Source organism: Nycticebus coucang, chromosome 8 (assembly GCF_027406575.1).
Source record: "Nycticebus coucang isolate mNycCou1 chromosome 8, mNycCou1.pri, whole genome shotgun sequence".
Classification (NCBI taxonomy): domain Eukaryota; kingdom Metazoa; phylum Chordata; class Mammalia; order Primates; family Lorisidae; genus Nycticebus; species Nycticebus coucang.
The window spans coordinates 10761127-10784168 of record NC_069787.1 but is presented as its reverse complement, the minus strand read 5'-3'; the positions used below and the strand labels follow the sequence as shown (position 1 = coordinate 10784168).

The 23042-nt window shown below is 37.3% G+C and overlaps 1 protein-coding gene across 3 annotated transcripts in view; it reads right to left on the bottom strand.

The window, feature by feature from the left end:
* Positions 1-23042, bottom strand: part of RAD18 (RAD18 E3 ubiquitin protein ligase) — a 113703-nt gene that overhangs the window by 12967 nt on the left and 77694 nt on the right. For 2 of the 3 annotated variants that reach the window (XM_053599342.1, XM_053599343.1), the window contains exon 12: positions 360-422. The exons of the other annotated variant lie outside the window; for it this stretch is intronic. In XM_053599342.1, coding sequence (XP_053455317.1) covers positions 360-422 — 63 coding nt within the window. The remainder of the gene's footprint in view (positions 1-359; positions 423-23042) is intronic. 3 annotated transcript variants of the gene reach the window in all.

Sequence of the window (23042 nt, the reverse complement as noted above, 5' to 3'; positions counted from 1 at the left end):
GGAGGCTGTTCCATCTCGGTTTATATAAGCAAACTCTATGATGTTTACACAGAATGAAATCACATTTCTCAAAACGTATTTCTGTCATTAAGCAATGTAGAACTATATAAATTTTCCTAAGAACAATCTGTCCTTATAAAAATAATTTCTGATAAGTAATTACAGTTACTATAACAGGGTTCCATTTCTAAGGAGACATAAATAGAAATAAGTAGTGAAATGAAAATCTTTACCTTGCATGTGGATTACTACTTTCTTAAATCAGAAAGCAAAATATTCTTTTGTTTGAAAATCAGCTGTATAGAAGTATAACTTCCCTGGTCAAAGTACGATTTTATTTTTTGATTATAAGAACTCACTTATGTGATGCTTCCCAGGCTTCCTCCTCTTCCAGAAGATCTCTTATGATGTCTGAACTGGAACTGAAAGGGTACATGCATCAATACTGCCAGACAATAAGATGACTGTGTCATTTCACTTATGTACAATTCTAGAAAATGCAAACTAGTCCATAACGACAGAAAACACATCTGCAGACCTGCAGTTACTAGCGAGGGATTAAGAGGGAAGAGTGGGTGTGGGCAAAGAAGGATGACAAAGTGACACAGGAAACCTTGGAAGTGATGGATATGTTCATCATTCTGATTGTGGAAACAGCTTCATAGCCATTCACATATGTCAAAACTCAGCAAATTAAGTGCTTTAAAAATATTTGCAGTTTATTACACATCAATTAAATATCAATAAATATATGAAAGAGCCTTACTAAATTAGCAATAATAACAGGGGAAAATCACTAAAGCTTAAATAAATCCTTCAACCAAAAACATGGATCCAAACAGGATACAGTCATGAGCCTTTTCAATTTCTTATATCAAAGAAAAAACAATTTTTTTTTAATTTCTTTTTTTTTTTTTTGAGATGGAGTCTCATTACGTCACGTTGGGTAGAGTACCATGACATCACAGCTCACAGCAACCTCCAACTCCTGGGCTTAAGCGATTCTCTTGCCTCAGCTTCCCAAGTAGCTGGGACTACAGGTGCCTGCCACAACGCCTCACTATTCTTTTTTTAAATTTCAAAATATTAAAGGAGTATGAATGTTTTTGTTACAGGACAAATAGTGTTCATTTTACTGATAGGTAATTTTTGTCCTTCCACCCCACTTTGTTTCCAATGTCTTTTACATCTACATCTTTGTGCCTGTGTGTGCCCACTGATTAGCTCCCAGTTATTAGAAAGTACATCTAGTGTTTTTCTGTTCCTGAGATTCTTTGCTTAGGATAATGGTCTCCAGTTCCATCTATCCAAGTTGCCATGAAGGACAATATTTCATTCTTTTTTATGGCTGAGTAGTACTCCATGATGTGTGTATATATACAGCACGTTTTGTTAATCCACTCGTGAATTGATGGGTACTTAGTTTGATTCCACATCTTTGCAACTGTGAACTGTGCTGTGATAAACATTGTAGTGCAGGTGTCCTTTTCATAAAATGCCTTATTCTCCTTTGGGTAGGTGCGCAGTAGTGGGACGACTGGATCGAATGGTGGGTCTACTTTCAGTTCTCTGAGTTAACGCCACACTGTTTTCCACAGACATTATACTAATTTGCAGTCTCACCAACGGTGTGTAAGTATTCCTTTCTGTCTGCATCCATGCCAGTATCCATTGTTTTTTGACTTTTAATGGTGGCCATTCTGACAGAAGTAAGGTGATATCCCATTGTGGTTTTAAATAGCAATTCGCTGAGAATTAGTGACGTTGAGCATTTTTTTATATGTTTCTTGGCCATTCGTCTATCTTCTTTTGAAAAACTTTTATTCAAGTCTTTTTCTCCCTCTTTAATGCGGTTGCTTTTTCCTTGCTGATTTATTAGAGTTATTTGTAGATTCTGGATATTAGCCCTTTCCCAGATGTAAATACTTTCTCCCATTCTGTAGGTTGTCTATTTACTCTGTTGATTATTTTCTTTGCTGTGAAGATTCTTTTATATTTAATCAACTCCCATTTCTTTTTCTCTGGCAATGCAGGCAACAACATAAACTGAAGGAGGCAAGCCCTATTCATTAAATAGTGCTGGGAAAACTGGATAGACACATGCAGAAGAATGAAAGAGGACCCCATCCCTCACCGTATATACAAACTAACTAAGATAGATAAAAGACTTAAATGTAAGGCAAGAAACTAGAAAAATTCCAGAAGAAAACAGGAAAAAATCTTCTAGTTATTAGCCTAGGCGAAGAATTTATGACTAAGACCTCAAAGGCAACAATAAACCCTATTTTTAAAAATGCAGGCTAGAGCTAAGCATGGCAGCACACATCTATAACCCAAACACTTAAAGTGGCCAAGGCAGAAGGGGGTCTTAAGGCCAGGAGTTTGAGAACAGTCTGAGCAACAAAGTGAGACCTCATCTCTACAAAAAATGTTAAAAATTAGCCTGGTATAGCAGTGTGAGTCTGTAGTCCTACCTACCTGGAAAGCTGAAGCAGGAGGATCACTTGAACCCAGGGGTTTGAGGTTGCAGTGAGCTAAGATAACTCTACTTACTGCATTCCTGCCAGGTGAGACCCTGCCTCCAAAACCAAAAATGAACAAACAACTTCCCCACACACACATTCTAATAATAAGATTCAGAAGAGTTTCAAGTTCCTAAGTGGCTTTTGTTCCTTTTATAACCAAAGTAAAATAAAATTTAATCAATTTGAACTGGGCTAATAATGGCATTTATTACGATGCAACCTGGCTTAAAGTGCTGTATCTCTGACCTACCTGTGCAAGAGCACAGGGCAAAGATGGTTACAGAAGGCATGTACTATTTCTTTTTTTTTTGTTTTGTTTTTGGCCAGGGCCAGGTTTGAACCCTACACCTCTGGTATATGGGGCCAGTGCCCCACTCCTCAGAAAACACTGTTTTAAGGCTTTTAGCATCTTGTTCTTAGCCAAATACATTTTTAAAACTTTTAAGGATATGTACATCAGCGCAAAAAGCATTTCTTTGCACATCCAAGAAAGAATGTCGTGGGCATTATATGGGATAACTCAGACAATAGAGAAGACTAAAATGAAGGAATAAAATCCCATTCTCTGTCTGGTAGAAAACAACAGATTTGTAAACATTAGTGCAAGTCATATACCTAACAATATTCTAATAAATAACAAAGGTTTAAAAATTATGAAGATTTAAAGTATCAATGAAACATTCTCAACCATTTCTGACAAATCACTTTGAGGCAAATTTTGCTGTTGAAGCTTGACCAAAAAAAGCAATAATGGCCATTAAATACAGTTCTCCAAATGTTTTACTCAAGGGATTTCCCCTTAACTAAATTCCCAGGACTCTCCAGGAACTATATGAGCATCTGCTCTGATTCCTGTATGTAATGGCCGATGTGCAGGGGAATCCAGTCACACTGCAAATATAATGATCTTCAAATATATCTAGCACAATGGTTCCAGGCATTTCAGGAGAAGGAGCTTATATGGTAGTCATAATATTTTTAGTTATTTCTTGGTTGAGAAAATACAATACATTTATATAATGTATAATACATCATAGTGTTATAAAGTATAACACTATAATGACTAAAATATAAGAAGTATGACTGAATTTATAGTCATTCTTTATCATTATATACAGAGGATACCAAAAAAATGTACACACATTTTAAGTGATGTTATCCATGTATTGCTTTTTTAAGTTGAACTGAATTACAGAAGCAATATGTAGTATGATGTTCACTCAAAAGATGGTATTAATCAAGTGAATGCAACAGGCAGGGCAATCAAAGAAAATGGCAAAGCACAATTGTTGTTCAAGGAGCGGAAGACCATTTTGAAGTGGTATTTGAAATTCAAGAATGTGGTGGAAGTACAACAATGGAGGCATGAGTATGCAACAGAACCCCCAACACAACTAACAATCACACACATTCGTGATCCGTCTGAGACACACGGAACTGTGTGTGAGGAATGCACTGATACAAATGGACACTTTGGTCAGCATTACCAACAATACAATTTGTTGTAAGCAGAAGCCTCTGGAGGCTGGTAGTAACCATTTTGAGCACCTTTTGTAACAGAAATGCGTAATACAAATGTGACCTGTATTCATCTTTTCTTTCTTTTTTTTTAACGCACCACCCTCAGTACATGGATCTGGCGCCCTACACCTGCTGAGCCACAGGCACTGCCCCATTTCTGATTTTTATTTTTATTTTTATTTTTTTACATATACATGTGTTTATTTGGTTTGCACTTTTTGCCTTCACAAAATTAAAAAGGCTTAAAATTTAATAACAATAACAATGTTTAAGATAAGAACGAGAAACAAAAACCTCGTAAAGAATGAACGAAGATACACCTAGAAATCAGACGATTGTTGCAACGAAATATTGAGCAAATAATAAAGCAAATAATAAAGCAAAAAAGTTAACATTCAGATTATCACAGAAGAGTATGTCTATCATAGAATGCCTTGACTCTGAGGTTCAGTATGGAGTCATTGGTTATGTACTCATCTTTTCTTCTCAATATATATTGAGTATTGCAATTTTAATAGTTTTTTCTTAAAATGTGTGTGTGTGTATATATATTGGCACCCTCTGTATATAATGGTAAAGAATGACTATAAATTCAGTAATACTTTTTATAATTTAGTCATCACAGCACTATGTGATTTTTTAAATAGCAGTACATGCATTTTTGAGACACTACATCGTCTACAGACAAATCTATCTTACCCACGGACCACTGCAATCGTCCCTTCGGGACTCTGGGTTGGGAAACACTGATCTGGCCTTGTCACAACACCTAAGCATCTACTGCTCTTTTACATTGGGGGTAGACCCTGCTCAAATCCAAGTGTCCTTGAAAACAGTAAACATTAATTTATCAGTCACTGTCGTCTTAACATGACATAATATGCTTCCCACTAAACAACTAGCTTAATCTAGTTTTCATTAGGAGAGATGGAGGAAAAAGCCCAGGGCCTAGAAGGGCAATAAGGCAGATTTAACCAAGTTTATAATTTTTGTAAGAGATAGACGCATGCAACCACTAGATAGGAAGGCTTATATGCACTGTAGCTCTTCCGCTTCCACAGAAACGACTCTAAACCTTTCTTGTTCACCTCTCTTTGTCACTCCTTTCTTCACAGATAACTCATCAACCTTTACAAAGAAAACTAAGCTGTTTTAACCCAACCTTTTCATTCCTTCTCTCTACTCCAAAATCATCTATTCTTCTTTACCTGGATAGAGCTTAGGGTGGTGTTTCTTAACCTTTTTCATTATTATCCCCCAAGAAGCCTTTTTATGAGGTCAGACAACTAAGTACACGAACTCATCCTAGAAAAAGTGCTACCTACCTCACTGGTGAATATCACTACAGTTACCTTCAAAGCACTCCCCTTAGGAAGCTACACCTCAGTGCCAGCCAGCATCTAGCCTACTCTTCAAAGCAATTTTGGAGCTTCGTTTCTGGAATGGCCATCAGAGCTGTCGTCACATGAGATCTAAGCATTAAATCCGTGAAATCATCCTGGAGGAAGTATTCTGAAGGGTGGACTAGGTGCTGGCATCGTGCATGGCTTCCAAGGGGAGGACTTCAAAGGTGACCATAATGATATTCAGCAATGAGTTATGTAGTGCTTTTCTGAGGATGAGTTCATGAACTCATATACCTTTTTCCCAAACTTTCTTAAAATTTTAGTACCACAAATATAATGTCTGTTTATGTACTGTATTATATATTTTTATTTTATACACAAAAGCAGTAAGACTTTTTTGCCCCACTCCCCCATCCGAGAACCAATTTTCACCCTTCATGGGGTGACATTGTTCCTATTAAGAACCCATGAGCCAGGGAGTTAGGGGATGATCATATAGCTCTAGGTCCTGGTAGGGGTCACAGAGTTGATGAAACAACAAAGTTGGCTTCTTGCCAACACTCCCAAATACACACACATACACAATTTTTTTTCCATAGGAAATTTACAAAATATCCCTACTATTCTAGCTAAGTAAGCAGGATGGCCAAGCCTGTCAAGTAACCTAGTAGAGTCTGTGATCAATTTACCTAGGGGCTTTCAAATCACTGATTTGTTAAAGAACAATATTTGCAGTACACTGATGACATAAACCTAAGAGGTTTTGCCATGCTACCTCGGTGAAAACAGATGGCAAGAAAGATGACAGAAGTACGTTTCAGACATTGCATGCTCCTCTTCTGTGACTTAAAAACCACTGACCAGCCAGGCTGTACAGCTCCCCAGGTCCTTAATCGCTATTACCTTTCCTTCTACTCTGCCCAGACCCTGATCTGAAGGATAAACAAAACAAATCACAAAATAGACAAAGTTTGGGAGGTTTAGAGTTTACCTAAAACGAAGTTTCAATATTATTTACTTCTCTACTACTCCAATGCTCGTCACTATGGAAAAACTAAGAATTGATAACTCAATTAAAATACCACATAGAACTGGTCATTTTTTACTAAAATGATGTATTTACTGAATCGTCTCAAAAGCCACATTCCTAAAATTAAACATAGCTTCACAAATAAGGTTTTACAAAGGCACTCGGGTGTAACAGTCAGTGCTACTAAAATTATCACTCTCAGATTGCTTCCTTAAGGATAGAAGCAATTAATATCTTTGAAGTCTGACTCCTTTTAGTGTGTCTTGAAGATCAAAAATTCCTTTAACATTCTTCCAAGACATCTAAAAAAAATCCTCCATGGAAGAAAATCAATTACTCATTTTGGTATATCTGGGGTCAGAGCACGCATAACCCTATGCAACTATAGCTTTTAAGTCTGGAACAAGGAACTTTTTCAGAGTAAATTTTAGTTTCCCTACTATTTGGTCTTAAAACATTCTAGAAGACCATGCTTTAATGACTGGATGAACGTGAGATCTGGTACACGAAAGTTACTGCCCCCTACAGAAGGACTCCAAATAGTGCTCTCTAATGTCCCACTGGTCCAGCCTAGAGCAGATATTATTATACAGATTACACAGGAGAAAGACCCACCAATAAAAATATGAATTTTGAATGCTGCAGAATTCTCAATCTCTGCTCAAAAAGATGTTAGTAGGCTTATTTAGAATAGCCAAACTTAATTTTTCAGACCCTGTAGGTGGTATTTTCAGCGCAGCTTCAGAAGATAAACTAACTCTCTGTGTGTCTTGTGTGTCCGCTGGCCTACGTGGGCTTTCTATAATGTTTTACTTTTGTCATTCTCTGAACAAAAGTAGCACAACTTCTCAGGCAAATGAAAACACTGTCTTTGTATATTCCTTTTGTACTATCTTATTTCATTCTATTAGGAAAGATTTTCCCCCGGAACCTGGAAAGAAAGATGCTGAATACCTCTGATAAAATCCTAACTTGTAATATTATACAGAGGAAAAGAAAACCTAGCATTAGACAAAGTTAGGGATCAGTCCTGTTTCTATCACTCACATGTAACTTTGGGCAAGTTACTTGGTGTTTTCCTGTGTCAATATCCTCACCTGTAGTGTGAGGCTAGTAATACACGTACGTCTAGGGATTTTTTAAGATTAATCAAAACAATACATAAAATGTTTAGCAAAGGGTTTGACAGACAGTAAGTGTTTAATAAATGTTGGTTCCATTTTCATAAAACAGATTTGGGTCTGAATTACGTGAATAACTGCCTCAGCACTATACTTCAATTTGCCCTAGGAAACCTGATTACTATGTGCTCTATTTTAATCTCTGATTTCCACTGTTTCTATGACACCAGGGTGCAAATTCATCAGAATTTGTTATTTATCCAGCATGGCAGGTACACTGGGTACTGTGGGGTAGGAAAAATGCAAACATCTGCTATAAAAAACTTGTGGATTAAGGGTTACTTGTAAGTGGAATTTTTCTGTTACCTAGTAGTTAACCTCTCCATCTCTTCACTTAATTGTGCATTAAATGGAATGTGGTTTAAATCCAATTTAAAAAAAGAAAAAAGATTCCTTAATGACAGATCACTGGAGGATTGATGGATAGTATGCAATGCTACCAAACAATGGTTCTTAAATAAATGCTGCTAGCTACCATGAATCCTTCCTTAAACTCTTATATCTGTTCTGTACAATGAAAAGCAGCTTACATGCCAAATATTTTAGCAGTTGGCTGACAACATATTAGAAAACATCCTAAGTTAAAAAAAATTACCCAGTAATGACAATGACCAAAATTATCATTTTCTGAACTATCCCTAACAATCATTGTGATAATTTAATTACTTCATGTACATTAGATTTAATTCATAGGAGCACCCTAGGTTTTATCCTCATTTGACAGGTGAATAAAGGCTTAGAAAAATTAAAGTAGAAAAACAGGGATGGGAATGCAAACATTCCTCTGCAACACCATGCAGCTTCAGCTAGTGGTAGCAGGAAAATCAAATGCCATTGGAGTTAAGAATAACTTTGCCTGTGCATTTATCAACAAGGTTTTTATAAGACAACTATCAATAATATTATAGACAAAGCAAGACTAAGAGTTTCACTGCTCTCCACTAGATCTAGAAAAAGCCTCAGATAAGAGAAAAAATAATAAAAAGAAAAAACTTATGGGCGGTGCCTGTGGCTCAGTGGGTAAGGCGCCGGCCCCATATACCAAGGGTGGCAGGTTCAAACCTAGCCCTGGCCAAATTGCAACAAAAAGAAAAACAGCTGGGAGTTGTGGCAGGCGCCTGTAGTCACAGCTACTTGGGAGGCTGAGGCAAAGGAATCGCCTAAGCCCAAGAGCTGGAGGTTGCTGTGAGCTATGACGCCACAGCATTCTACCGAGGGGGACAAAGTGAAACTGGTCTCTAAAAAAAAAAAAGAAAGAAAGAAAAGAAAAAACTTATTTTTCAAGCAAAATCTGCAATATCCTTAAGAGATGAAATCAAGCAACAGTAACTAAGTTTATGTACTACTCACAAAGAACTCACAATTTATGATCATCTCATTTGCTTTTTAGAGTCATCCAGGGAGGTCAGTAGGGCAAAAAAAAAACTGTGATCACATTTTATCAATATGGAAATTGAAGCTCAGAAAGATTAACTCAACAACTTTCTATGTGTCAGGCACCTTTCCAGAGTTACAAAGCCAATGGCTGAACCAAACTCCCATAATGGAACAAAGACGACTGAATGCTAGGTGCATGGATCTCTAGGAGTCATACACATGCCAAGGATTTGAAGTCACAGTGAATTGGACAAAGATACTTTCCTCCCAAACAAAAATACTTGCATTTTCTATGTGTACCAAGGAAAAGGGTTAGGAAATACTGTATTAAAGAGAGAAAGAGAGACAGAGTGAGAGAGAAAGAAGCATTCCTTTCAGGTCAATCCCTTTAAGTTGTTATAAAAGGTGAAGAAAAGTGTTGTGTGTACTGTTTTAAGGGAGAGAAATTTAAGAACATTAACTTAATTTCAAATATTGGAGTTCTCTTAGCTCACTGGGAAAATTCAAGTTAGAAACGGAATTAAACGTTTGCTCATGTTTAACTTTTTATTTTGCGAATTTTTTAAATTCGCAAAATATTCACTACTAGATATTGAATCAAACTCTCAAGTTAAATGGGCAAGGGAACAAAATTGTGATGCTTCATTTTATTTTTATACTTTCAACTCTCTGCAGTAGAAATTACTGACACAAACCAAAACCCAATACTAAAAGATAAAGAGATCACAGAAATAGGTTATAATACTCAGCTCCACAAAGAAAAACAAAGTAAGAAACAAGCAACCTCCCTAAGATGAAAATTTCCTCTATCACCCAAGAAGCTTTAATTTTACTACAAGTTTCTTTGATTATAGGACTGAGGGGCTGAGTATAAAGCTGGAGACAAGTATGTCCTCTGACAGTAAGGCCAACTTCTACGTAATCTACCAGTTAGAGTACACATTTCAAATATGCTAACATAGGAGGTCAATACCAACCACCCCAACCACGAGAAACTCAATATCAATAATGTTAAAATTCAGGACATTAAATTTTAATCTTATGATTTGTGCAAGGAGGAAACAAATCTAAAGGAGGACAAGAATTTTAAATCTAACTTATATAACTGGATTTTAGACACTGGACATTTAACTTCCCTCTGACTCATAAAGTGTTGGACTAAATAATCAAAATAGTATATATGAGAAAAATATCTCTCTAAAACTGTATTTACCTCAAGCTTTTAATGGCTGTGTTTTTAATTTTTTATTTGTATTTTTTTACCTGTACTCTAATAACAGATTATAAATTACTCTAATACAGCAGTTCTCAACCTGTGGGTCACGACCTCTTTGGGGTTGGAAAACAGATATTTCCGATGGCTTAGGAACCAAGACACCACTCCTCTGTCTGTCTCCACGTGGGTCCGCCAACATACCTGTACCCAGCGTGATGACATCATCTGTATTAAAGGGTCGTGCCAGTAGGAAGGTTGAGAACCACCGCTCTAATACAATATGCTTTTTAGGGCAAAAGAAGTGTACTAAGCCATACATTATTAAATCCTAAAGGCTTCTATAATTGGCTTCTGAAAAATTACCTAAAAAATAACAAGCCTCTGCAAATGAAACCTATCACGCTTGACTTCCTCTGAAATACAAGAATAATGTGCACCACTTATACAGCAAAATCAATAGAAGTAAGCAAAATCAGCGGTTCAGAATGTATCTGTGTGAAGAGTAAAGAGAATAGAGAAGGTATGAAAATTAACACTGCATGTCCTTTAAAAAGGTGCCCAGACAATCGTGTTTACCCAAACATTTCGGAGAGTGTCATAGTACAAGAAGTGGAAACAAGTTTATCCCAAGGAAACCAGAATACACTGCCATTTTATGGCCAACTGACACATTGAATAATTCCATTCAATTCTCACCAGCAAAGGGAACAATGATGTCTAAGATGTGGCCAGACAAAATGTCTGATGCGACTCATGTTGAAAAGGGGAAAAAAAAATGGGCTGAGAATTATTGGTTTTAGTTTTACTCACTGAATTACTTCAGATAAGTGACATCATCTCCCTAGACTTTCATTTCCTTATCTAATAATGAAGTTACTATGTTCAGTGACTTCTCAACATAACCCTCCAACTTGAAAATGTCTGCATTCTATCCTAACACACCTTTTCCCCAGGTTCTTAAGGTCTCCAAGGAAATCTTACAATATCCTCTGATTTAAAAGCAAATGTAGTATCAAATGAGGAAAGGGGGAAGAAAAGCTAATTTGAACTTTCAAGCTAAAAATTCCAATAGCATGATATTATAAATTACATATCATTTTTGTTCCATCTAATTTCACTCACCAGAGGAAGGCCAAAAGAATTCTGAGTTTGCCCCCCTCCTCATTTTTTTAAACTAAAGAAAGCATTTGGGGATCTGAGAGTTTTGATCCAAAATAACTATTATGTTTCTAACAGAAAAAGATAGTAGTCCCTTCAAGCTTTTCTATTTGGCTTCTGAAAGCATTCTGAAGATACTCTTGGCTACCACATTTATTTTTTAAATGAAGAACTGGATTCTGAACCACTCAAAATTATATCTCAGTTTTATGAATTAAGCTGAATATATTCAGAAGTATACTGGGTAGGAATTCCTATAAAGTTTGCAAAATATCTGAAAAATTAAAAGAGAAATATATGGTAAAAAAAAGTTCGGGTGGCACCTATGGCTCAACGAGTAGGGCGCCAGCCCCATATACTGGAGGTGGTAGGTTCAAACCCAGCCCTGGCTAAAAACTACCAAAAAAAAAAAAAAAAAATTCAACCTATTCGGTATTACCATAGTTTGCTAACCAAAACTCTCAACACTACAGCCAGTCATCACGTCAAAATCTTGAGTGATGATCAGCCACACTGACTCTGAAAGTATCACTTGTTAACCATGGAACTCAGAAGGAATTGCCAATTTCTATAAGCATTTCAAATAAAAAAGTAATAACAAACTATGGATTTGGAAAATTCTCCCCTGATACAGAAAATTGAGGGCTTAAAGTTATTTTACAGAGGACTGTTAAGCCTGGCAGTTCATAAATTTGGTAAAAACAAAAATATCTGCTATGTAGGATTGATTTAGAATATCGAAGAGTCAATAATTTATAAGGCTTTTTTTAAAAAAACCTAAATTTTCTACTAAAAAACAATACTCAATTTTCCAGAAGCAGTGTCTAATTGCCTAATGAAGAAATAAATGAGAGTTTTGATGATTTGGGGCTTCTAATATTCAGCACATTCTTACATATTTTCATACCAATATTCCTCTTTATTTTTATGTAATACTTTTCTTTAAAATTTATTTTGATAGATGTAGGGGGTTGTTACAGGCATAAAACGTATAGTGGTAAAGTGAAGACTTTTAGTGTACCTGTTACCAGAATAGTGTATATTGTAACCAATAAATAGTTTTTGACCCTTCAATAGCCTTCACTCTCCCTTCTTCTTAGTTTTGAATGTCCACTATCCCACTTTGCATGATGTACCCATTGTTTAGCTCATACAGCAAGGAAATACATGTGCTTATACTAGCTCATTTATATGCCCAAACTACAAATATTTAGATATGCCCATCTAATCTATATGAAGCTACAGAAGTTCCTATTAATGTCTCTAATTCTAATCCAGTACCACATGAATAGTTTTAGCCTTACTTACCTGGATCTTCTCACTCCAACAGTGAAAAACCTGGCTCCCGGCACATGCCACCATTTTAGACAAACACATAACTAACACAGCAGACAAAAAGTTACACTAAGCTACAGATTAGTAAAATTAGAGAAAAGTATTCTGAAATAAGTCAAGGAGAAACTTCAGAAAATGTATGTTAGAGAAATATTTAAGGTCCACACATCAGTGCAAATCATATGAACTGAAATAAAATTTTGAGGCCTGAAAAATCTTAAGGCCCACCAGCTGACTGAATAGACTTTTTCTTGGCCAAGAGGACACACACCTACACACACACACACACACACACACACCCCCCATAGAGCTAAGTTGCCAGCCATGAGAAGAGAGATCAGACATGCCTACTTGTGACCTGTCCCCCTTAAGACAGGGGGGGACAGGTCACAAGTTATAATGTTACTCATTATAACAATAAGATACAAAATCATTAACAAGCCTAAAACCCATATAAGATAAAGGTTAAACCACACCTGCTGGTCATCAGAATAAACTTCTTTAAATTATTGTACAGAGTTTGGGATCTTTTTATTTGACAATGAAATAGTATAAGTAATCAAAATGCTATGTTCCAATTCTTAAGCATGAAGAAGCAATTCTACTTACAAATCTAAAAATATGGCTCAGCGCCTGTAGCACAGTGGTTACAGTGCCAGCCACATACACCGAGAGTGGCGGATTCAAACTCGGCCCAGGCCAATTAAACAATTGCAACCAAAAAATAGCCGGGTGCTGTGGCGGGCGCTTGTAGTCCCAGATACTTGGGAGGCTGAGGCAAGAGAATCCCTTAAGCCCAAGAGTTTAAGGTTGCTGTAAGCGGTGACACCACAGCACTCTACCGAGGGCAACATAGTGAGACTGTCACACACACAAAAAAAAGAATCTAAAAATAATTTCTATTAAATGTGCCAAATAGAACTTTGGTTTGGTTTTTTTTTTTTTTGAGACAGAGCCTCAAGCTGTCACCCTGGGCAGAGTGCCACAGCATCAAAGCTCACAGCAACCTGGTTGGCTTTCTTAATGTCTAAAGCGGGTTCACAAATTATTATTCCTTATTAACAAAGTATTTCTAAAGTACTCTGCCATACCAAGCAACTTCAGAAGTGAGAGAGTATGTTTGCTTACACCACAAGGCCTATAAATCATACTCCTATCTCTATTAAGGAGAAACAATGTTAGTCAAGAGAAAGAGGAAAATGGAGTAAGTTAGGCTAAAGTAGGAGTGATTTAAAATTAAAAGACCACGTGACCCCCTGCATTTCTTTGTTTAAGCAACATTCTATTTCCTTGATGTTGCCAACCCCCAGACCCAAGCCATAAACATGCATATCTTAAGGAACTGAACAAACAATCCTAGGGAGTAACAGCACTGGGAGAAAAAAAGAGTGTTCCGTTGTTAGAGCGCAGATTACTTTGATGTTGCTCTAAATTAAGTTTTGAATTAAGTTGTAGTTCTCGATGCCTTTTCTTTGTAACTTTCTACAAAAATCACTTTGTTGGTAACCAAGACAAAACAGATTTAAGAGACCATGCTTGCTGTTCTCCAGATTTGGTGGCTTTTCTGATATTAAAGCTTGCTTAAACTTAACCTCTGTCTCTGTGTACTGGCTGGACATTGACATGCGGCCAGACCCCTTTGTCTGGTAACACAAAGTTGGATAATAAGGAAATACCCCCAGACAAACAAAGAATTCCTACTTCTACACTATGACTTTTTTGCCTAAGGCCAAGGGGTTTTTATTTAGTGGGCTAGTAAACTTCCATTAGGTGATGGATTATTTTGTACTTCAGTTTATTACCACACAAGATGAAAAAGTAAATTGTTTCTCATCAACAAACAAATTTTCTCTCTTCAGTTTGTGGAGCCATTGGCTCTAGAGCTTTCCAAACACTGGCTTATCTATCACTTACTTCAACAACCCCAGACCTCCCTCTCTTTCCTTCTTGGCAGCAAAGGCAAGTGTGCTTGGCCAATGTGTGCGCATAGCTGCAATGATTCCTGGAAGCCCACGTACATTCCTACATTCTCCTGGGCTAGAGATACAGTTTATAGCCTATAGTGCCCCATTCATACTCATAAAGCACTTACAAAACCCAAACATTTTCCCATCTTCAGTAGGAACGACTGCTGTGGCTGATGCCTTCGGTGCTCCGACGTGGCCCCTTGTGCCCTTCCCCTCAGTGTACCTGGTTTGACTTCAAACTGTCAATGCCTTTGTCTGAAGGTACTCCCTCACACTGTGTCACCATGGAAGGCTAGGCAGCACCAGGGAACAGCCCCCAATAAATGACTGCTGCTGAAGGTACAAAGGGATTTCAGCCTGGGTCCAGTTGCTCGTTGCACAAATGTCCAATTACTGAGGCCACAGGATTGCCCAGGAGAAAGGAAGTTTGTAGTATGAAAGATGTGTTGGAGAACAGGAGAACCTGCTTCAAATCCATCTTCCTGACTAATGGAGATCAAGAACTTTTTAAAGATGGGCCTTGACCTTGGGGCAGGTCAAGATGGTGGTGAGTCTTGGAGTCAGGGAGTCTGCCCTAGGGACTTTCAGAATCTCAACTCTTTTGTCTAGCAGAAAATCCACATCAGAGAAATAACTCAAAAGTTGTATCCTAAAAGCAGTAGTTTAAGGAGAGGATTATAAAAAACATGTAGGGGGCAGGCTGCAGTGGCTCATGCCTATAATCCTAGCACTTTGTGAGAGCACATGTAGTGAGAATAAGATGGAGTCAGTTAGGTTAGGGCCAAGAGAACACAGCTGGGCCGGCTGGTCCCACGTGACCATCACCTCATGTCTTCCATCCTTGTTTTGTAAACTCAAATTTATCCTAAAAGTGTGGCAGTAGTTTAGGACAATTGATTTAGGATTAACTTTTGAATTAGAAGTGTTGGTCATGGGTTATGCCGATTTTGCTGTTTAAGATAAGAGGGTTAGGCTCAGCACCCGCAGCACAGGAACAAGGAAGGCGAGGGCCCATAGGATCATTCACCACTCAACCAATAGAAAAGGGCAATACTGCCTGGTGGTGCAAGGAGACCAATGAGAGACTTAAAACCAATTTCAAACTGAGAGAAGAAGTATTTATACCTCCACACTGCCCTTGTGTGTCTCTCACACCTTCTCTCTTTCATGAGCGGTACCTACTTCCAACACTCTTCGGAAGTGCTCTAAGCTTCCTCTTTGTTCCTCTTAAATGAAATCTCTCTTTGTTACCCTGAAACTTGTGCAAGTTACTTTTGCTTTCTATCCACACTGCCTGTGCTGCTCCCGTTTTATTTTCAGTTTCCACTCACTTTTGCTTTCAATTACTGCCGTGCCTCAGTTGAACCTTCTAGCTCAGCTGAGTAATCGAAACAGGTCAATTAGGTTCTGGGAACTGGAACCCCTGACCCCAACATTTATTAAGCAATGTATGGAAAGCATGGCAGATATAATCTTTCCAGAAAAAAAAGGGGTGGGGGATATTTTTTAAATTGGTTTTCACCAGATTATAGGCAGGAGAATTGAAGAAACTGAAAAATCTATCAAAAGAAGTTTGGAAAATAAAGCTGCTAATTTTAAATTTTATGCTCTTGTGATGGATGACAGCGCTGATGCTATAAATGTAGCTCAATTTGCCATTTTTTTAATTAGAGGTATTGATGATAAATATAATGTCACTGACGAAATGGTTTGTTTAGTGCCATTAAAAAACACAATAAATGAAGAGATTTACATGAAGCAGTAAAAAATATGTTAAAGCGATTTTCTTTGTACATTGTCAACATATCTGGTACAGTTACTGATGGTGCCCTGGGGATGTGACTTGTAAAAGTAATAGAAAACAGCAATGCATTTGCCACCTAAAATTCACATTTCATCACATATCACTGCATAGTACGTCAAGAAAATTTATGCACAAATTTATTTCATAAGGGCCAAGGAACTGAATCATCGCCAATTCCAGGAATACCTAAGAAGTATTGATGCTGACTATGCCAATACCATTTACTTTTCAGAAGATGGCTAAGTCAAGGCCAAATGTTGAAAAGATTTTATAGTTTGAGACAAGTCATCAAGGCGTTTATGGTATCAAAAACCAAGTTTGTGCCAGAACTTGACAATGAAAACTGTCTTACAGATTTAGCATTTTTACTGAATTTAACCACTCGTTTAAATAAGTTAAACATGCATCTTCAAGGTGAAAACCAGCTTATCAATATGTTTCAAAAGATAGCAGCATTCTAAATCGAACTGAAATTATAACAAGCTCAAATTAAGGCAAACAGTTTTATGCATTTTGACATGTTGGCTAAACACAGTCCCATGAATAGCAAAAATTATGCAGCCTGGCTTTTCGATATGGTACAAGAATTTGAAAATAGATTTCAAGATTTCTGGGAAAATAATATTTTAGTGTATCTGTGACCTCATTTTCAGTTGACATAAATATTTACCTGCCCATTTTCAAATGGAATGCATGGAGCTATAATCTGATACTCAACTTAAAGAAAAATTTGATCATGTCTCTTTCCTGGACTTTCATAGGTCCTATCTCCCCAGAGACAAATATCCCTCCCTTCACAATCACACCTTATTCATGTCATTGCTTTTGGGAAGCACCAACATTTGCAAGCAATCATTTTCAAGAATGAAGCACATTAAGAGTAAAATTAAAACCAGAATATCTGATGAACATCTTAAGAACTCACGGAGAATTGCAACTACTTCCATTGAACCAGATGTTGATGCATTAGTTTTTCAAATACAATGTCAGATATTCCACTAATTCACTAGTTTTATGTTGCCCACTTTTCTTTTATAATAAAGATTATCGCTTTTTCACAACAGGTTTGCTGTCAGAACACAGGTGCTGTGAAAATCGTCCACACGATCCAAAATGGGAAAGGAAAAGACTCATATCAACATCGTCGTCATTGGATACATAGATTCAGGCAAGTCCCCCACTACTGGCCATCTAATCTACAAATGTGTTGGCATTGACAAGAGAATCATTGAAAAATTTGAGAAGGAGGCTGCTGAGATGGGAAAGGGCTCCTTCAAGTATGCCTGGGTCTTGGATAAACTCAAGGCTGAGGGTGAGTGTAGCATCACCATTGATATCTCCCTGTGGAAATTTGAGACCAGCAATTACTACATGACTATCATTGATGCCCCAGGACACAGAAACTTTATCAAAAACATGAGTACAGGCACATCTCAGGCTGACTGTGCTATACTTATTGTTGCTGCTGGTATTGGTTTGAAGGTGGTATCTCAAAGAATGGGCAGACCCGTGAACATGCCCTTCTGGCTTACACACTGGGTGTGAAACAACTAATTGCTAGTGTTAACAAAGTGGATTCCACTGAGCCGCCCTATGGCCAGAAGAGATACGAGGAAATCATTAAAGAAGTCAGCACTTACATTAAGAAAATTGGCTACAACCCTGACACAGCACATTAGTGCCAATTTCTGGTCGGAATGGTGACAACAAGTTGGAACCAAGTGCTAACATGCCTTGGTTCAAGGGATGGTAAGTCACCCGGAAGTATGGCAATGCCAGTGGAACCATGCTGCTGAAGCTCTGGATTGCATTCTGCCACCAACTCATCCAACTGACAAGCCCTTGCGTCTGCCTCTGCAAGATGTCTACAAAACTGGTGGTATTGGTACTCTCCCTGTGGGCCGAGTGGAGACTAGTGTTCTCAAACCTGGCATGGTGGTCACCTTTGCTCCACTTAGTGTTACAACTGAAGTAAAGTCTGATGAAATGCACCATGAAGCTTTGAGCAAAGCTCTTCCAGGGGACAACGTGGGCTTCAACATCAAGAATGTGTCTGTCAAAGATGTTCGTTGTGGCAATGTTGCTGGTGATAGCAAAAATGACCCACCAATGGAAGCAGCTGGCTTCACTGCTCAGATGGCTATCCTGAACCATCCAGGCCAAATTAGGGCTGGCTATGCTCCTGTACTGGATTGTCACACAGCTCACACTGCATGCAAGTTTGCTGAGCTGAAGGAAAAGACTAAGATTAACTGCCACAAAAATAGCCGGGCGTTGGGGTGAGCACCTGTAGTCCCAGCTACTTGGGAGGCTGAGGCAAGAGAATCCCCTAAGCCCAAGAGCTGGAGGTTGCTGTGAGCTTTGACGCCGTGGTACTCTACCGAGTCTCTTAAAAAAAAGATTGACCGCCGCTCTGGTGAGAAGCTGGAAGATGGCCCTAAATTCCTGAAATCCGGTGATGCCGCCATGGTCCATATGGTTCCTGGCAAATTTATGTGTGCTGAGAACTTCTCAGACTATTCTCCTCTGGGTCGTTGCACTGTCCATGACATTGAGACAGACAGTTGCTGCTGGTGTCATCAAAGCAGTGGACAAAAAGGCTGCTGGAGCTGGAAGGTCACCAAGTCTGCCTAGAAAGCTCAGAAGGCTAAATGAATATTATCTTTAATACCTGCCACCCAGTCTTAATCAGTGGTGGATCAGTGGTGGAAGAACAATCTCGGAACTGTTTTTTTCAATTGGCCATTTAAGTTTAATAGTAAAATACTGATTAATGATAACAATGCATTGTAAAACCCTCAGAAGGAAAGGAAATTGTTTTGTGGACCATTTGTTTCTTTTTGTGTGGCAGTTTTAAATTACTAAGTTAAGTTTTAAGTTAAGTTTTTAAAATCAGTACTTTTTAATGGAAACAACAGGACCAAAAATCTGTCACAGAATTTTGAGACCCATTAAAACAAAGTTTAATGAGAAAAAAAATAATGAAAAATATCAAAAAACCCAAAGATGTTTTATTACTTAGATATGTATATTTTCTATATTGGTGACTGCAAACTTGGGACCTGCTAGATGATTTAGGAAGACTTTCTAAACAGGCCACTGCATAATCAGGATTATTACATGAGGACATTTTTGCTTATCTGCGGTGATGTACATTATGAAAATTATGCATGGACCTTTTGCAGTTTCCATTAGTATTTGTGTATTTAATGGGTGGCCCAAGACAACTCTTCTTCCAATGTGGCCTAGAGAAGCCAAAAAGTTGGCATTCCTGGGCTAAGCAAACTTCTTTGATTATGAACATGACTCTTCCCAGAAATTTTTAAAATTTTAATAATTTCACACCTACAAAAAATAATCCTTATATCTTTCACCCAGATTTTAGTGTTAACATTTTGCCAATTTACTTTATCACTCTCTTTCTTTATATGTTATAATATATATGTAACATATGCTGTTTCTTTAACCATTGAAATTATGTTGTAGCCATCAAGCATCTTTAACCCTTTAGTATGCATTTGTTAGGAACAAGCACATTTATTTATATGACTATGATACAATTATTAAAATCAGGAAATACAAATATTGCTACAATAAAATTACCTAAAGACCTTATTCAAATTTCTCTAGTTATACCAAAAAACACTGGCTCCTTTTAATTTCTTATGCCTCAATCTAAAATATTTTTTTTTATAATTCTTTTTTTTTTTTTTTGGCCAGGGCTGGGTATGAATCTGCCACCTCCAGCATATGGGGCTGGCGCCCTATCCCTTTGAGCCATAGGCGCCGCCTCAACCTAAAATAGTTTTAAAGAATAATGATCTAAAGGTTCTTCCAAGAAAAAGTATGACTACTACTCATCCCTGCATGAAGATAATGCTTCCTCTTTAGGGTCATAATCAACTGCATCTTTCCTTTTAATTTAGCCATCAATAAAAATGCAATGTCCTCTGCTTGCCAAAATTTGGGGAACAAAAGCTTTCTCTCTTCTCAATTAAGAAAAACAGTAAGTTAATTTACAGAAATATGGACAAGTATCTTGAACGCCAGGAAATCATCTAGCAAAAAGTTGCATAAAATCTAAAAGTCTTATCAATTTATCAATCTTCAGACTAGCAAAATATCAATATAGTATTAATAATTTAAATTCAAAAGAAGTAATTCAGAGTAAAGAATCAAGTTGGCAATAAAACAATTTCATCACAATGATTATTTGGATTGGTTATACCTATTTGAATCTAAAATAAGATTATTCTTAGTTGTCAGTCTGCCATATTATGTAAGTTTGAATACTGCACTAATACAATGAAAACCACCATCTTTATTTAACATAGTAGTAAAATCTATATTCTATATTATAGTGTCATTGAATGAATTAAAAAAGAATTCACAATATATCTGGTACTCGCATTAGACCTAAAACAGCAGAACTCTTCTCTAACAAAGAGAATATATATTTTTTTAAATGACAAAATAGTATGATACTTCTTTTGAAAAAGGATTTATCTACCTACCCATCTATATCTCTAGCTATGGAAGGATATATTTATGAAAATATTAACACAAATATATTTCTGGCTAATACAATTAAGAAAATTTATTCTTTTTATCTATATTTCCCTATAAACATGCATAACATCTAATTTTATTTTATTTATTTATTTTTATTTTTTTGGAGACAGAGTCTGATTTTGTTGCCCTAGGCTAGAGTGCTGTGGTGTAATAGCTCACAGCAACCTCAAACTCTTGGACTTGAGCGATCCTCTTACCTCACCCTCCTGAGTAGCTAGGACTATAAGCATGTGCCACTCCCCACCCACTGGCTAATTTTCTATTTTTAGTAGAAACGGGGTCTCACTCTTGCTCAGGCTAGTCTGGAACTCTGGAGCTCAAGCAATCCACCTGCCTTGACCTTCCAGAGTGCTAGGATTGCAGGCATGAGCCATGTGCCCAGCCCCATAACATCTAATTTTAAAATAGCTTTGAAAATTTAGAGCTTTATGATGAAAACAACAAAACTATCATAGAAGAAAAAATGAAAAACCTTTATAAAAAATGAAGGAGATAAAGATGGAAACACTTCAATGTGTAAAGAACAAACATAATTCTAAAAGGGGTGGTTTATGATCTCCAATGGGCAAGTGGTAAAAGAACACACAGATAATTTACCAACTATTACAATATTACACTTGTCAAAACCAATAGGATTACAGAATTTTACGGTTGAAAAGATCCGAATAAAGTCACTTAAGTATAGTACCTCATCTACTTTCCTTCTGATACCTGAATATTACAGCAAATACAAATTGGTCAAGACAAATAAAGACCCCGATCATATGCTATGATTCTACTAACGGAATCTGGTCTTGACTAGGCCCTTCTCACTTTATATCTTTTCCTAATTCATGTGGTGTTAATTATCCTAGTGGTTACTGCTATTGACTATTTAAATTTTGGAGTCATTAAAAAATTGGCACTAAGCATTAAATCACCTCATATTGTGACAGACTTCAGGCTACCACCAAGCATTATAAGCCACTTTATGAGTTTCCAACTAGATGAAGCAAATTAAGTTTGAAATGAGTCAGAGACTTTATTCATACTCAAATACTGCATTTCAAAAATCTAAGACAATGCTGATGGCAAGATGAAGCATTATTTTATTTGCTATGGAGAAAATACCAAGGTTAATTTAGCTATAACTTCCTTTTCACTTAGAATTTTTAATTTAGGCTCAGTGCCTGTGGCTCAAATAGCTAAGGCGCCAGCCGCATACACCTGAGCTGGTGGGTTCGAATCCAACCCGGGCCCGCCAAACAACAATGACGGCTGCAACCAAAAAATAGCCGGGCGTTGTGGCAGGTGCCTGTGGTCACAGCTACTTGGGAGTCTGAGGCAAGAGAATCACTTTAAACCCAGGAGTTGGAGCGGTGATGCCACAGCACTCTACCCAGGGCTCTATCTCAAAAAAAAAGAAAAAAAAAAAGAATTTTTAATTTATACACATCTAGAGAGTTCTTTAAAACTTATGTAGATACAGGTTTTTATCTTACACCATTATTACGCATATATAAAAATAGTTGAAATAAACTGATTAAAGTATCCTTAAAATGTCTCCCTATTCAGAGCCCAACTCCTTTTCATTACGTTTGACTTGGCATGCTGTCTTAATTTTTTCATACAAACTCATCCTCTGGACCACTAAGAGCACCAGAGGTATAATATTTTTTCAAAGGTACGTGCTGGTTTCCAGGAGCTTCTTCTAAGGCACTGACACCCATTCTACAAACTGAACTCACACTTTTGTTTCTTTCTTTCCTCAATCACAACGCCAGAAGATAAGCAGTTTCTGTTCAAAGACAGCAAACAGTGTCTGACAAACTGACACATAATACCTTAGCAACAGTTCTTTGCAACATGTGAATCACTCAAGGAAATCTATCTGTTCCTAGGGATTTGGCCATTTCTCTTGCAGTCAATCAGCTATGTAACAAATAGGCAACCCCTTGCACATAGCTCAATAACAAAAATGTAACATGTCTTCAAGATACTCTTTCTTGATTGTTTTTTCAAGAAAATACA